The 17,382-nt window shown below is 31.5% G+C and overlaps 2 protein-coding genes across 2 annotated transcripts; both read left to right on the forward strand.

Moving 5' to 3' along the window:
* The first annotated feature begins 4,093 nt into the window (after positions 1–4,093).
* LOC129911088 (uncharacterized) lies at positions 4,094–6,657 on the forward strand. Its single transcript, XM_055988760.1, has 3 exons — positions 4,094–4,112; positions 4,189–4,930; positions 6,621–6,657. Exons 1-3 carry the CDS (start codon positions 4,094–4,096, stop codon positions 6,655–6,657), a joined length of 798 nt encoding a protein of 265 aa, XP_055844735.1.
* An 8,365-nt stretch (positions 6,658–15,022) lies between these two features.
* LOC129911097 (putative gustatory receptor 57a) lies at positions 15,023–16,446 on the forward strand. Its single transcript, XM_055988772.1, has 4 exons — positions 15,023–15,050; positions 15,123–15,967; positions 16,126–16,290; positions 16,372–16,446. The coding sequence occupies exons 1-4, from the start codon at positions 15,023–15,025 to the stop codon at positions 16,444–16,446; spliced, it is 1,113 nt and encodes a 370-aa protein (XP_055844747.1).
* The last annotated feature ends 936 nt before the right edge of the window (positions 16,447–17,382 follow it).

Below are 17,382 nucleotides of genomic sequence, written 5' to 3' on the forward strand. Positions count from 1 at the left end.
GAGCTGCAGCTTTACATATTTAAAGCTCAGGATTTAGATATCTAATGTAGATTAGCTGAGTAATATTGATTGCATTGTGTATTATTTTTAATTCAAGTTTGAGTCTTATCTCTAGTTTGATTACTTTTTTTGAATGCAAACTATTTTCGCTATAATTCGATAGCAAACAGAAAGTGAAACAAATACATAGCAAATATTCCTGACAGAATAACAACAACAAAATATGAAAAAAATAAAATTGAAAGAGAAGAGGATCTAATTAGGTTAAGCAATGTCCTTCCTATAAACATACAAACATATTTATACTGAGACTAGCTGTAATGGCTTTTATACTCTACCCGCTAATCAATATCTATACTGAATTACACCATCCTGGGTTGAACCAATGAACTTTATAATGCAAATCGAACTTTTTCATTAATTTGAAAGAGAAGTATAAAAATAAAGGGCTTGTTGATTTTAACTTCATGATATTGCAACAAAGAATTGAAAAAAAAAGAAAAATAGAAAACCACTGCAAAGTAGGTACGTCGCTAATTACTTTGTAAAGAGAAAAATGTATTTGTATACATTACGCGCAGAAAAAATTGTTCAATACCAACGAAAACTTTTATTTTTATTTTTTTTTTTTTTTTGTAAAAAAATGTAACTTTAGTGGAAATCAATCTGAAAATAACCAGAACAATTAATAGAGGTATATTTTTTGTATTTGGTTTTATTTTTTTTTGCTATTTTACAGTTCTACCTTCTAAGAATCCAGTGTCAATGGAATATAGATTCAAATGAATTTTCCACTCTTACAATAACAAATAAATAACACTGGCTGGAGCACTGTTAAAAGTAAAGGTTAATTAGAAAACTTTTTCATGAATTCGTCCATGATCTTTTGATTTAATAAAACATTACATACAGAGCAAAATAAAGTTCTTACTTAACTCTGTCTTCTGATGATAATTAAATTCAAAAGGTTATGACATAGCTTTTACTTTTGGCCTTTTGAGATTTTTATTGTTAAATAATATGTTTTTTACTTAAGATTTTTATAATTTCACCTAGATTTTTAGATTCTGTTAACAAGTTTTTGCCATGATTATGTCTATGTAATTTTGTACTTTTTAGAGCAAAAACAATAAAACTTTTCTTTTTTTTAACGGCTTATTTTTGTACGTCGCGACTAACAGTGGGGCATAATCGGTCGATTTGTGATATTAATTACTTCAAATAATATTAAGACATTTATTGTCACTTTATTTGGTTTTGTTACTAAAGTTAACAGTCTTCTTCAATTTTATGAACTTTTTTTCCATTAAAATTTTTATTTTTCTCCAGGAAATTAAATAAAGGGACAAAATATGTATGAATACATTTGAAAAAAACCTATAATTTTGAATTATATTTTTTCTGTTTAAAAAGTGAACTTAATTTTAAGAAATATTTCTTCAGTTCAACCTTAGAAAAAAATTGTATGGGAAGGGGGCTGTATCACCCATCGTTCCGGTGCGGTCAGAGGTGCAATTTTCTAAAAATTTAACATTAAATAAAAATAAATACATACAATCCAGAATAAGACCTAGAACGCTGTGCAATAACTTTTTTGATAGCTTATTTTGCATTCTTTCAAATGTTTTTCGATTTAAATAGTTTTCGCGAATACTTTTTTCGAAATAAAATTTCAAAGTCAAAACTTTGAAAAAAATTGTCAAATTTGCTGTTCAAGTTGTTTTTTTTTTTTCTTTTTTTTAAAAAAACCTTAAAGCCGCATCAATTTAAATTGGAAAAAAAAATTAATAATAAATTAAATTAAAAAATATTAAAAAAAAAAAAGTAAAAAACGAAAACACTTACTTTATATAACAAATCACCCTGTTTCACGAAACATCTTATAATAAAATAAAAAAAAAACAACTTTTAAAAAGAAAAAAAAGTTCAAGCCCAGCTCGGTCAATTTTCAAAATCAATTGAACATAAGCGACTTAGCACCACTGAAAGGAGTCTGATGATCGGGTTGGTGCCCGTGAAATAGCTATAACTCCAGCCTATGAACTTGGTGGTAACACACACAGGTTGTTGTTGTTCATTCAAAACCTTCAAAAAAAAACATTGTATATAAGTAATCAGTGCATGATTGTCAAAAAAGAATGATTTTGTAATTTATTTTAATAGAAACAAAAAAGCGCTTTCTTTAAAAAAATCGGTTTTTGAAGTTCAAAATTTCATTAAAAATATTTTAGTCAAATATTTAGCAAAAGTGTTTATATGGGCTTATAGAGTAATTACTTATCATGCTTTCTCTATTTTTAGACTTGATGAATATTTGCCTGAACAGAAGATTTTGAGAAAAAACTTTAAGATGCGTTTCAAAAAATTCATTATTTTTTCTAATACGTATTAGAAATTTTTTTTTTTTTTCAAAAGAATAGTAATTTACTTTTTTTTATCTATGCGAGAAATTTGTATTTTATTTTTTTCTCAAATAATTTCGAGATTAAACAAAAACCCAAAAGAACACCTTTTTTATTACTTATTAAAAAACTGAATTTTTGCTCTAAAACTCTCAACATAAATCAAAGACTTTGAAAAAAAAAAAAACAAATATGCTCATCTTATCAATTTTACTGTTAAGTTTAGAACACGTGATCTTTTTTTTTCCCATAGCTTTAGTTTAAAAAATAACCCTTATATCACCACACTATATGGGGCTGCCCCATTGTGCGACGTCCACCAAACCATGATAGATCAAATATACAAAATTATCACGAGATTGCAATTTTGTCGGCTATTCCAAAGCTTTTTGACAAAAATGCGGTTACTGATAAGCTAAGATCAATGCAGAATGTGAAAAAGAGCAATACTTTTTCGTTCTTAATGAAAGTACATATATGGCATGACTGTGTTTCAAAAGAATATAAAATATCATATTTAATTAATTTTATATATTTAATTTAATATCATAAGATAGAGCTTATTATTTCACCTTTCATATGACGCTTCAATCATATTTCTACGACGGACGCCTACAAAAAAAAGTTAGAATTTTTTAAAGCATGTCGAAATTTCAAACTGATAATACGGTACTTCCCACACTGGTGGCTGGTCATGGCAACTGATCTCCATAGGTGTTTTGAGGTATTTCTGAAGTTTTTTAATTTAACATTGTGTAGGTTGTATTATTATTATGTACCGTTATGTGTGGTATACCAAATGAAAGGTAATATTATCAGCATAAAGTTAAATATAAAGCATAAAGTTTATTTTACCGTTATCTATTAGGTCGTTATCTATTTGGGGAATCGAAAAATTCGCGCGAATTTTTCGATTCCCCAAATTGACCCCTTCGTAATGCCTTAAAATTTTTTTTCAGTCTCCATATCTGATCGTCAACTTGGATTTCGTTTAAGTTTACATATATCTATTTATTGTACCACCTCATGGGGCAATGGTTAGTGCTTGGGACTTTGACGCCAGAGTTCTGGGTTCGATTCCCAGTTCCCACCATCTGTACTGTCTATTGCGGGGAATTGACAAAGCCTATAAAATTGTATTGTCATGAAAAATTGCATCTCTGTTTAGTTGTATGAACTAGGCGGTAAATTGTAATTCCCTTCCATTCTTACAAATTAATTACACTAGGCCTTGCTCTTTCATGGGATTTGGCATGTATGAAATTTCATTCAAAAAAAATATTTTTTTTTTTTTTTTATCCTTTTATTACCTTCTTCGTCCAACTTATCCTTTTATTAAATTGAAATCTTAGTTTATATTTTATCCCTCCAGTACGGTTTTTAACTCTGAACTATACCATACAACTCAAATCAAACATATTCGCGGTTATTTCCATTATTTTTTTGGTCTTATTTCTTTTTTTAATCGAAATAAAGCCAAATTGGTCTTATTTCGTTTTGAAAACCGAAATAAGGCCAAATTTGAAATTTGGTGTTATTTCATTTTTCATTATTTCACGTCACCTCACACTAGACAGTAAACTCCTCTGGAACAAACACGTAGAAATAACCACTGGTAAAGCTACGAAAGCCGTAATGATTTGCAAAAGATTAGCAAGCAATTCATGGGGCTGCAAACCATACATCCTAAGATGGATGTACACTATGATGGTAAGACCTATAATTACCTATGGTGCGGTAGCTTGGCACAAAAGAACCGATCTTGCAACAACTTTGAAATCACTAGATAAAGTGCAAAGACTCGCATGTGTCTGCATCACCGGGGCTATGAGAACATGCCCTACAGCAGCAATGGAGGTTATTCTTGATTTAACTCCACTTCACCTTATTATTGAAAGTGCTGCTAAGGGAGCTATCATGAGATTTGCCAAGGAAGGAACTGGGGCTGGAAAATGCATAGGCAACAGAGAAAGAGAATTCCTGTCCAGATCCTCAGAAGAAAACTTCCTTGACTTTCCAAGAGATGCAATGGTCACGAATTATAACTTTGTGAAAAACTACAATATACATCTCAGTAGTAAAAAAGATTGGGTAGGTGAATCTATCAACTACTCTTTTAAAGAAAATACCATCAAATGGTACACAGACGGGTCGAGAACAGCGGTAGGTACAGGGGCAGGCGTTTTTGGGCCTGGTACCAAACTCTCCGTACCTATGGGTCAATCCCCAAGTATCTTTCAAGCTGAGGTAAATGCCATTGTAAAATGTGCAGAAATAAACCTCGAATTAACTCACCGGAATAAAAACATTGCCATTATGTCTGATAGTCAAGCTGCCCTAAAAGCACTTAAATCCTATGAAATCAACTCCAAGCTAGTATTGGAGTGTATAGGAAAACTTAACGAACTTGGCAAAATATACAAAGTCACTCTCCACTGGGTACCTGGGCACGTTGGTGTCCAGGGTAACGAGGAGGTGGACTCCTTAGCAAAAACGGGAGCAAATTCCCCTCTAATGGGACCCGAACCGTATTGCGGAATAGGAGAAAATGTCATTAAAAATAAAATAAAACTAGACGAGGAGTCCAGGAGAGCAAAAAACTGGGCAGAACTACCAAAACTGAGACAATCGAAAATGCTCCTCGGGAACTACAACCGAGAGCGTTTCAGTCTAAGTAGGAACAATCTCAGGTTAATCACTGGGCTCCTCACTGGCCACTGTAAGTTAAGAAGGCACCTACATATTTTGGGTTTAGTAAATAGTGCAATATGTAGATTCTGTAGCGAAGAAGAAGAAACACCAGACCATATCCTGGGTAGTTGCAATGCACTAATACACCAAAGATTTAAACACATGGGTCGCCACCAAGTCGAAGAGGATAAATTGCACTCTTTGAAAATACCCCAAATAATCAATTTCATGAAAGGAATTAGGTTAGAGGAGGAGCTATAAAATGAGGTACTAACTCATTTAGCTTAATAGGGGGGTACAATAGATCTTACAGCACAGAGAAAAATATGACCCGCTAAAAACTAACAGATTGCCATATTGTTTTACCGTCCATACATTTCATAAGGAAATCTTATTAAAATCAACGATTAATAAGGTTTTTTTAAGGAGATTTCTTATTATTTTTATAGAGAAAATCTTATTAAAATTTGACTGAAAAGTTGATTTTTTTTGCAACTTAGCAGTAGAACAAAAATCGCGATCAATATTTTCATGACAGGTTGGTTCAGGTGGTAAGGTGGGCGACTAATGATTTGAAGTCTCCAGTTCGATTCCCAGCCTGGTCATCGTTTTTTTTATTTTTTTTGTAGATTTTAAAACAATAAGGAAAACCCGATTGTTTTAATAAGGTTTCCTTCTTGGATGAAAACCATAGAGAAATCTTATTGTTTTTGTTCTATTTTATGTGGTCTATTTTTCTCTGTGAGGTCGCAGTACATCTTATACACCAAATATCAATCAATCAATCAATCAAATACCGTTATCTCAAAATTGTGACTACAAAATTGATTGAAATTCTGCACAAATATAGTCCTGTATATAATCTATCCACAGTATAAACTTCATTCATTTATCTGTTGAAGAAATGTCATTTAAAAATATTATCTCAACTTTTTTTTTGTACGAATGCATAACTTTATATAAAGTACCTATATCGCAAGTAAAAATTTTGATTAGCCTCCGTTTTTGAAATATTACCGTTATTAAATGCCAAAAAACGTGATTTTGACTGTTTGGCTATTAAGCACGTTAAAAATTTTTAAAGTATGATATGTGTAACATAAATAGTGTATTTATGTATCCCAATGTTATTATATTTTCAAATAAGACGAAACAATGTATTTTGAAGGAGTTCATTAAAGTCCATTTATTCAGACAAGTAGTAGACCGAGAGTCCACAGCAAATTTTGGTAGTGGAGGCTATAAAACTGCATATTCACATTTTGGATATACCTCCACTCCCAAAATTTGCTGTGGGCTCTTAGACTATAGGTTCTGTTTGTAAAAAAAATGTAACCGACTTTTTATAACTTTAACATAAAGCTCAAGTACAGAATTGTTCGATTTTACTCAAACTTAAACCCCATTTTAATCGATTAAACATTAAACGAACAGCTAAGTTATATAGAAGGTACTTTTTGTCAATGAACCTCTGCTATAATTTGCACCTGTTGTATTGGATTAATTCAACCTTTCAATTCGTATTAGCATAAGACTTACTCAAGCTCACGACTATTCTGCATAAATTCGTTCAATGCCTTATCACACACCCCACGTTTTAATGTAAATTTTCACTTCCATGTCGCTTGTCGTCGTCGCATACAACCACCTTAAGATAATCCTTCGAGAATATGCTCCTAAAAATAAATCGCTGTAAAGTAGGAAGTGAAAGTACAAAAAAAAATAAACTAAAAAAAAGAAAGAAAAATAAAGAAAAAAAAAAGTAAGGAAGGGTACTGCTAAAATGTTATGCGTGTTAACATTTATTATTATTGATTTCAAGTTCTTTACAAATCCCGAACATACAAACAAACATATAGAAATTGCTTGTAAATGTAGGTAGAAGACATGTTTCCTAAATTCTAACACCCACCATTACCATCACCATTAATTCAGCCACGACACCATTTCAGCAGTCGTCAAGTGTAGGTTTTGGCAGGGGTTCCAAATGCCGGAAGCAGCTCATGAAATCTGTTTCCATTGTATTCCCGATAGGCTCGACGTCTAACGGAAGATACAGCATGTTGACAAGATTTGTGACAGTTGTGAAATAACAATCCGATACAAATCGTATTGATGACGTCAGATCATTGTGTTTCTTTTCTTCTTCTTCTTCTTTGTCGCTTCCATTCAAGCAATCTACGATAATTCGCTCCAATATTTCACCACAAATAACAGTGCTTTCTTCCATTTTAAAATTCTTTTGATTTTTTCATAGAAAATACAATAATTCTTTAGGCTCCTTCCACAATCAAATATCACACGTCAAAAATCTAATGACAGTTAAATAACTGTATTGATCTGTCAAATGCGACAGCAGTTGCTGATGACAACTTTAAATTCACAAAACAATTACGATCAACAAAACGCTTGGCCTGCCGCACGAGTGACTATTCACAATAGTGTTGCTCTGTGTTGAATAATAAATATTAATAAATTACAGTTACAAAATTGTATTGATGCTAGTGTGAGTGTGTGTTTTGTTGAGTAGGCAATTAATTAATGGAATATGAATTCCCGCTAATCAATCACAATCAATCAATAAAGTTTGGTCGTTAGCATGCGGCGTTTATAGTTGGTTGATGGTGGTGGTGGTGGTGTGGGGTTGTGTGTGTGTGTTGGGTTGGGTTGGATTTTGGTTGACTTGGTGTGATGGGTTGAGGAGGGGTGGTAACTCTTGGTCAGATTTGATAGGATGCGGATAGAAATTAATGTGGAATATCAACTAATCAAGCCAAATGCGATATCAATTTACATAACAATGCGTTTACGTTTCACTTAGTCCAGAGATGCTCGTTATTTTGTGTTAAAACGACGATAACGAGATAATTGCGGATGCGGGTAGCCTCTGCCTGTGTTGGTGTGTGCATCTGCTAAATTCTCTATACTGCTAAAAAGGGCCTTACATTTTGCAGCAATGTGTGTGAAAAGGGGTCACCACTATAATGAGGGAGAAGGGGTTGAATTGTGGTAATAGAGCAATAAACATGCTGCTGATGCAGAAACAAAAACAAAACACACAAAAATGATAACAGCACCATCACAATAAAATAGAAATTTAATTAGGTTTTTTTTTTGGGGGGGAGGGTAATTTTGATTGTAAATTTATATGTAGATTTTGACAGTTATTAGTTGCATTAGGTAAAAATTGGGGTTTATAGAAAAGGGGGGACTTGAATGGTTGTAGTTTTGTTTTTAATCATAAATTCTATTTTATAGGTAATTTTGAAGGATTTATGATGAATTTTTGCGTTTTAAGTAGATTTTAATTGATAAAAGTCATAATTTCACTCGAATTAACGATAAAATGGTGTTTTATTTTATCGAACATTTAGAAAGTTCATCAAAATTTAAATGTTTTGGTTGATTATAAATATTGCATCGCTAGAAAATGTTATTGATTATAAATATGTGTATAGTTTTGGTAGCACTGGTATACTGTTTTTACCTGACTACTTCAAAGTATGTTAGTACATCTGTAGTGTCACAGCTTTAAATTTTTTTGTAGTGATTTGATAAATAAGGAACGTCTGTAAGAGTCACTGTTATATTAAAAACTATAAGGCATTGCAACAAATTATTGCATATGGTTCCGTCTAGAGGGAAAAGTCATAAAATACTTTTCTCCATATTGTGAAGGCAAAATCTGCATTCAAGCCTAAGCCTCTCAGCCTGAAGAACCAGCTATACAGCTGTACCGCTCAAATGTTTAGTACGTAATATACGAATGCTGAACTTATAATGGAAATGTTCTACCAATTGTGACAAGGAAGCTGCAAATTTTCTTTAATGTGTATCCTTACAGGATTTTGTATTCGATAGCCATCACTTACTAAGTTACTAAGTAGGTAATCAAAACTGTATAATAAAAAATTTGGATTTTGTTTTTCTGTTTATTTGTTAAAACTGACAACTAAGAAGATACTGTGGCGTATACGTGTTATTATTTTTTTTTTTTTTCAAACTGCTTATAAAAGAGTGGGAAAAGACGATTGATGAAGTTAGAAATTGTATGCTCATGTAATCAAGCAATATGACACATTATTTTAAAGTATTATTTAACGCAGTATAGAACGAGAACTTATACGACCACTTTAAAAAATAAAATGCACGACTGGGTCGCACGTACTTGCTCTTGTAGTTCACAGTATCTTTATCTTTTTTTATATTTTATACATCAAAATGATGTCTGTAAAATTTTAATAGAATTGACTTATGCTTTGATGAAATATATGAAATTAAAAAATATGTCAATTTTTGAAAAACAGCAACGCCATATTTCCGTTCTCCGCATTTTTTGAGAAAAACTAAAAACGCAGTTTTGTTAGAATCTATAAGTCTATTACGTATACAAAATTTGATAAAAATCGTTAGAGCCGTTTTCGAGAAAGTTGCAATACCTTGAAAACGTTATATGGGATATATATGCGTTAAAAAGGCGATATTAAATAGCTCTATGGAATAGCGTAAAAAGCATCTGTAAGTTTCAAGCAAATCCATCCATCCGTTTAGGCCATAGCTCGATGTACAGATGGACGCATAGACGCACACACGCACAGACCGACGGACGGCATGACGAAAACCACTTTTTTGATCTTCTCCATCATCGTAATGTTGGTTTTGATTAAAACCTCAATTTTTTTTTTCCACACGAAACCAATACTTGCCCTATAGAGCAAGTAAAAAACTTTGTATTGTTCATGTAAGGTAGGTGTGAATTTAAACTTTCGTAATTATTTTTTTTTTTTGAAAAATTTCATTCTTAGGTAAATTAAAACATTTTTCAATGGTGAAATGTTGCTTAAAATTAAATCGTTTATTTTCAAAACATTATAATTCCATTTGTTCAAAAAAAATTTTGTTTTTAACAAGTTTGATCGTTAGGAAGCAATTAAGTTGCTTCATTCCATCTATCTGACAGCCCCTTGCACCTTTATACACTGAGGGAAAAACCACAACGTAAGATGTAATATGTTCAACGTTGATTTAATGTTGAAAAAACTAATAGACGGAGAGATGGTTGCAAGTTTTCGGACTGACTCGGGAAATGGAATTTTTTTTCATGAAATTGTTGGATAGGGGTGGGATAAGCAAATGCCAAATTGGCAGAAAGCAGACTGGATGGAATAAGCGTGGGTGGGGGCTCAAACTTGCATTTTTTTTTTTGGAAAAAAAACTTTCTCGGAAATGGGTGCAAAGTGGTGGAGGTGGTTGAAGAAGGTGTTAAAGTGACAATTCCAAAATGGCAGAAAGCTAAGTGGATGGAAAAGGGGTGGCAGAAGGGCGCAAAGTGGTAATTTTTTTTTTGAAATTTACTGACTCGGAAATGGCTGCCATTTTGCAAGTGTGTTCCTGATGGTATGTAGTTTCTAAATTCAAAATGGCAGAAAGCAGACTGGATGGGTTCTATTTTTTTTCAATTTTTTACTTCGGAGAGTGCCAAAAAAAAACTTTTATTTAAAAAAAATATTTAAAAACAACGGCAACACCTTAAATCTTATATTATAACTTTTTTTAAAGCCAAAACCCTATTATATAATAATCTTTTAAAATAATGTTGTTTTTGTGAAAAGTTTTTGAAACAAAAATTTTTAAACTCAAAATTTTAACTTTTTTTTAATTTTTTTTTTTGTAACTTTATTTTTTTTTTAATTTTACACGATCAAGCTTTGCTTTTTGTATTTTTATTTAATTGTCTAGCTAATTCTCAATGAAGTGTTGAAAACCAGATGCTAAAATGTCGTATAGTTTTTGAAATAATTAATTTTTAAACTCAAAATTTTTAACTTTTTAAACATTTTTTTAAACCGAAGGTATAATCGAAAAAAGTAATTTAACATATATTGTAGTAAATTAAATTATCTTCAAGTTTGCAATACATTTTTTTCTGTAGATTGAAAAATACATGAGTTATGTGAAAAATTGAAATTTTTATTAAAAAAACAAAATGGCGGCCAAATGACTCTAGATGCGATTGTTCAAAATGTGGTTTTCGACTCGTGTCTTGATACTCTTTCGAGTCCTGAAGTCAAAATGTGTTATACATTTTTTCCCAGACCTCCATATAACAAAATCTAACTTTCCCGTATACTAAAATGCGTGTCTGGCAAGGTGTTAGGCCCATCCGACGGGTCTGGCAGCTTACAAAAATTAATGTATTAGTTCCCTGAGTATCATATATAAAAATCAGCCTTGAGAAAATAAGAAATCTAACAACGTATTTTTCGTACCTTTAGCACCTATTAGTGGTAAAATGGCCGTCGGCACAAGATAGCCAGTATCCATTCACTAATAGTATGTCCTAGCACTACGTAATTCCATACATTTTTTTCTTGAGAAAATAAGTAATGTCTGGCGGCCCTGGGATCTTGGACTATCAGCTTTTGTAGCATTTTATCACTTTAATTTCCAACAGTGAGATAGCACAGTGGTAAAGCATTCGCCTAGTGACCCAAGAGTTGTAGGTTCCATCCCCAGCGGCTGCCAATTTTTTCTATTTTGTTTTAATAAATTGATGATTTTTTTCAAAGTTAAAACAACTTTGATTTAAAAATGTTTTATAACGTCAAACCACTTTAAACTAACGATGTTCTACTATGATTTTAAAATTTTCGTCTTCAACGCAAAATCATTCCGAAAAATAGTTAAATCAACGTATTTTTCGTTGATTTTAAGTTGTTTTTTCCCTCAGTGTATGAACTTAAAAAAAAAAATCAAAAACGCTTTGGAAGTCTTAACATCTGCTTTAAGTTATTATGTGCAACTTATGACCGACTTATGCCCGTACTAATTGAGACCACTTTTCAAAGTTACATAGGTCACTTATGTTACTTTTCTGCTGATCAAGATATTTTTTAATAGAAACACTCGTAGACGGGTACAAAAAATTGTTGATTACATTTTAGCGAACTGCTTTGAAAAAAAAAATGCATCTCATAAATTCGGTGATGAAATAAAAGTGTCCTGAAGAAAATTTATTTAAAGAAAATCAATTTGGCCAACGCTTATACACATTAAAATTCCTATTGCAAACAATAACTTGAAGAGAGTTTTATGCAATATAAAAGCTTTAACCCAAGGATTTAGTCAAATGCTACATACCCAAGAAGATATTTAAAAACAGCCGATATGGCCAAATTTGACACTTGCAAAACTTTGTCATGGTATAAATTGCCCAAAGCACAATTTGAGACAAACGAAAATTGTAACGTCGTTGTTACTCTAAGTAATTTACGTTTTTTTTTTTTGTCCTGGAGGAAATGCACTCGATGGTATTCAACAAAGCAAGTTGAAAGAAAAAATTAATTCCAAAAATTTACTTTAATTTATATTATTTCAGAACAATCTGTGAACTGCAAGAAAATAAAATAGAAAAAATACTTCTTAACCGAGAGCTTTCTTCGGAGGGTTAGTAAAAAATGTGTTAAAAATAACGTAGTCTTATGGTAAAAAAAACTACTCAGTTCTCGGTTAAATTAAATTGTTTGAAATTACCATTTTTGACGATTGTTTTAACAGATCAACTTGTATTGTATATATTGATCGAAAAACTTGGTAAAAATTGGAGATTTTAGTAAAATTTAATAGAGAAAGTGGATATGTCACTTAAGTGGGACATATGTAAGCCCCACTTTTTTTTTATTAAAGAGGGACATAAGCCCTGCATTTTTCGAAATATAAAACAATAATATCTTTTGTTATACATATTTTATTCACATTTTATTCCAGATTCTTTAAATGCAAAAGAAACTTTGAGAGAACTATCTCGCAAATAGAGAGGTTAAATTAATTACAATTTAAAGATCAGAAAAAAATAAATCCCACCTGTTTTAATTGGTTTGAAAGCAAGGCGAAGCGGAAAAAAAAATTTGAACACAGAAGAATCAATACAAATTTGCGCAATTTTTTACTTGCGATATACTATAGGGTACTATAGGGCAAGATTAGGATTCGTAGAAAAAATCGAACTCGAGATAACAATTTTACATGACATTACGATGATGGAGAATGCCAAAAAAGTGGGTCCGGCAATTCTGTCTGTCTTTCTGTCTGTCCGTCTGTAAGTACCTGGAGCTACAGCCTAAACTAATGGAGCAATTTTCTTCAAACTTGGTAGTAAGCAGTTTTTAGCGATTCCCTAGAGGAGAAATTGAAATTTTTTTTATGACCAAAACTAACGGTACCTGCCATATAACGGAAATAGAAAAGTACATTTTTATCGAAAACGGCTCTAACGATTTTGATTAAAATTTTTGTGTATAGTATAATACTTAAGATACAACTTTCGAAATAAAAAAAATATTTTTTCTACCGTTATTAATGGTACCTGTCGTAGAACGGTTTTTTTGATCTATGAATATCTCGTACAAGACTAACCCGATTTCAACGAAAATTTTTATACAAAAGCGTTCAAGTAAAGGTAATATTAAAATTTTCAAAAAACACATTTTTGGATTTTTAAAAAATATTTGAATTTTTTTTTTCGAAAAATCAATTTTTTGAAAACGGGTTTGTGAAAAATTTTGAAATTTCGTTTTTATGTGTAAATTAATTTTTTCTTCAAAATGGCATACCGACTTTTTTTTTTTAATGTTAGAAAATTTTTATATATAAAAAATTATTTTTTTTAAAAAACGACTCTAACGATTTTGGAAATTTTTTTTCTAAAAATTCCTTTTTATACAAGAAATAAACTGACATACTTGTTTTTTTTTTGTAAAAGATCATTTAAAACGGTGTTTAATTCATTATAAAAACAGATTTTATTTCTTATTTTTTTTTATTTTCCCTAATTTTCTTGAATAAAAAGCTGTGACATTAAAGTCACTTTAAGCATAAGAGCAAGTACGTGCGACCCCAGTCGTGCAATTTATTTATTTTCACATTTTGAGTAATTTTAAATTTTTGATTCTTGAACTAACTATTGAAGCAATTCACAATTTGGTTAATATCTGTGTTGCTACACACAAAATCCTTGAAACTTACCAACAAAACAGAACCAACCAATGATATTTAAAAAAATAGTTGATAACAACATTTTCGAAAGAACGACAATTATAGAATTCGATTATTAGCTATAATACTCTATATGGCCTGAGATCGACTTCTTAACGTACCTAACCTCAGATTTTAATATGAAAATAATCATATTCCAACCACAAGTTATTTCTTCTTTTCTATTTAATTACCTAAATTACAATCAAAGTTAATGTCTATTCACATCCACATTCCAGTGGCCCACATTAAGATTTAACCAACTCAAACAGTACGCCAAACATATATCTAATCCTTTAAGTTAAAAAAATTCTCTCTCTTATCGGCTATCACATAATTACATCTCTATTTTGGTCTCAATTTTATTATAAATGTCGCACATAAAAGCACTTGTATATCTAATAATACCAAAGCCATATGCTCTGCGATGGTAGGGTCTTTAAAAAGCTTCATTTCCAATTAACCCGATAAGAGTTACATACACAACAATATACCCTCGTAATAATACTCCCATACGATATTATATACTCTGTCAATTAGTATTAAATACCTCGATTAGCTGCAAAATCACCACTTAAATTAGAATTATATAAGGCATAAATAATTGAGACTCCAACTGTCATATATTGCTGCTTGTATGAGTCCTTGAACGCAATTCGCCCAATGGCCGCACTCACTTAAATACTAAATAACATTGTAATAGAGAGATGTCCCTTATAATAATGATTTTCTGAGAATTTATAACGTTTAATTAGTCTTTATAAACTACACGTCTAAGTCGGACCGAATTTCTTGTTTGAGGGACAATAACTAATACCAAAATAAGGACTAAGGAGATACCTGCAGGAAGAATTGAAAATATAATATAGTTTTAAAAAAAATTACGGCGAATTGAAATGGCACGTTCCAAGAAACCCTGTCGAAGTATTTATGAAGGCCTAAACCTCTTGAACAAGGTCCTTTACATTTTTTGTTATCAACGATTTTTAAAAAAAGGTGATTGCTTCCGTAAAACCAATCTTATGGACTTGTACAGCTTTTCGGCACCAATTGGCATTGTTCTTTGCCTCGTTATGGGAACTTTCATCATTCGCACCAGTCCCAAGTACACGAAATATTTCGAAGAAATGGACAATGTCTTGATGTTTGTAATTTTCATGAATCTGACATTAGCGGTAGTGTCTTTTCTTTACAACATGATAACCATGCAAGGGAAGAATAATGAGCACCTCCGAATTTACGAACATTTAGAGAAAATTGATGCTAAGCTTGTTCACGAGTTCCACGCAAATATGCACTACGAAAAAATCGCTCTCAAAATATCAGTGGTTTTCTATGTTTTTTTGACATACGGAAATGTTGTCAATATCGTGGTCATTAGTTACTGGTCTCAGGGAAATCTCAAGACCGTCTATCTTATTACTTTCTGTCACACATTTATGCTTAGCGGAATGCATATGATTGTTTATAGTTTTATGACCGTGGCCGACTTGATTCGAATAAGATTTCGATTGTTGCAGAAACTATTGAACCCTGGATATCTCCAGAGGCACTATAGTGACTCGGATGTGCGTGCTTATAAACTTACTCGAGCAATTGAGATTTATCGAGAACTCTATAGAGTGATTGATGAACTAAATTCTGTTTACGGATTTTGCTTGTTATCCTGTCTGGCACATGACTTTACGCTGGCCACGAGTCTATTCTTCTTGATGTTTGGCCAAGCGGCCAGTTTGGATGAGGTGGATGGTAAGCATTTGTCGTTTGTGTTTTTGTTGTTGCTGCCACCGGCTTATAAGATGTTCATGATGCCAATATATTGTACGATGTCGTTGAATGAGGTGAGCTATTACTTCCGCATCATCACATTCACAACACCCGAACCTCGGAAGGACATGTGATGGGAATAAATGTCTTCCTTCTTCCTTTTATTACTTTCTACTTTTTCTTCTTTTCAAATTAACAGTTTATTTGTGTATGTGTGTGTTTTTTTGTATAGGGAAAAAAGTGTATGAGGATAATAAAATTGATGGATGACGCTTTTCCCGGAAATGAACGAATACGACGAATTGTTGCTGATGCTCTCTGGTGGAATAATCATAACAAGGACAGTAAATATAAAATAGGATTCATGATGACGGCTAATACTGGTCTCATAACAATAGTGAGCATTATTTTTTGGTTCAACAAAAATGCAGTAATTTATTAATGTTGACACTTTTTTTTTTTTTTGTTTAAATTGCAGATGACGTCAGCTATAATGAATTATGTTGCCATATTAATTCAATTTCAAATTCAAGAGGAAATCCTAAAAGTTTAGAATGTTCGAGAATAAATTTTTAAATAATTTTTCTTCCGAATAGGAATTCTCGTTTGTTTTTATTTTTTTTTTTCGTTTTGATACCAAATCTGTTAAACAATTAAAAAAAAAATCAGGAAAAATTGTACCTAGGCAAAAAAAGTTTTTCCTAATATAGCTTGTCTATAGTAAACTGGATAAATTTTTTAATCAAAATCGTTTACAACCAAAACCGTTAAATACATAATAATTCAAAATAACTCGTCTATTAACAGTGTTAACCTTAAATAAAAAAAGGGGTTGCCACTTAAAAAATTCTTTGATTTTATCGGAAACACGCTCAAAAAATTAAGACAAATTTACCTTTGACCTCGAATAACTTCTGACTGAGTTGATTAAATGAAGAAATACAACGTACCTTTTTTGTAGAGAGTTAAATTTTCTACAAAAATCTTTAACCCTTCCTTCATTACTTATAAGAATCAGAAGTAAAAAAAAATTATGTGTAATTGTTATGGGAAGTAAAAAAGTGCGATGCGGAAGAACTTAACATTAATACTAAGGGCTCAAATTTTCAGGGACCTATTTTTGGGACCGAACTAAACTTTTGAGTCTGTTTGCGAGAAAATCAGAGAAATTTGTTTTTTTACACCCTAATGTATGTATAAGTGGCAGCCATTTTATAAAAAAAAAAGTTCACAAAACTAATAGTATCATATTTTTGAAGTTTGATAACAAAAAAAATTCTGAAATGCCTAACAAAAGCCTAATAGTGGAAATTTTTTTTTAAATAGAATATAGAAGGAATGAAGGAGAATTTTTCTCTTTCAAATATTTTTTTTTTTAATTATGAAAGATTTGACTTTCCTCAATCTAAATCTGGTTTCAGAAAAATTCTACCACGTACCATTTTTGACGTGATAACGTCTTATAAATCGATGAACCATGGCAGCCACC

Source organism: Episyrphus balteatus, chromosome 1 (assembly GCF_945859705.1).
Source record: "Episyrphus balteatus chromosome 1, idEpiBalt1.1, whole genome shotgun sequence".
NCBI classification, from domain to species: domain Eukaryota; kingdom Metazoa; phylum Arthropoda; class Insecta; order Diptera; family Syrphidae; genus Episyrphus; species Episyrphus balteatus.

Coding starts and splice junctions, on each gene's coding strand:
- LOC129911097 (XM_055988772.1), top strand. CDS start 15,023: ATGGCACGTTCCAAGAAACCCTGTCGAA. Junction 15,051..15,122: donor TTCCAAGAAACCCTGTCGAA/GTATTTATGAAG, acceptor TTTTAAAAAAAG/GTGATTGCTTCCGTAAAACC. Junction 15,968..16,125: donor GTACGATGTCGTTGAATGAG/GTGAGCTATTAC, acceptor TTTTTTGTATAG/GGAAAAAAGTGTATGAGGAT.
- LOC129911088 (XM_055988760.1), top strand. Junction 4,931..6,620: donor CCTCTAATGGGACCCGAACC/GTATTGCGGAAT, acceptor AATTCGTATTAG/CATAAGACTTACTCAAGCTC.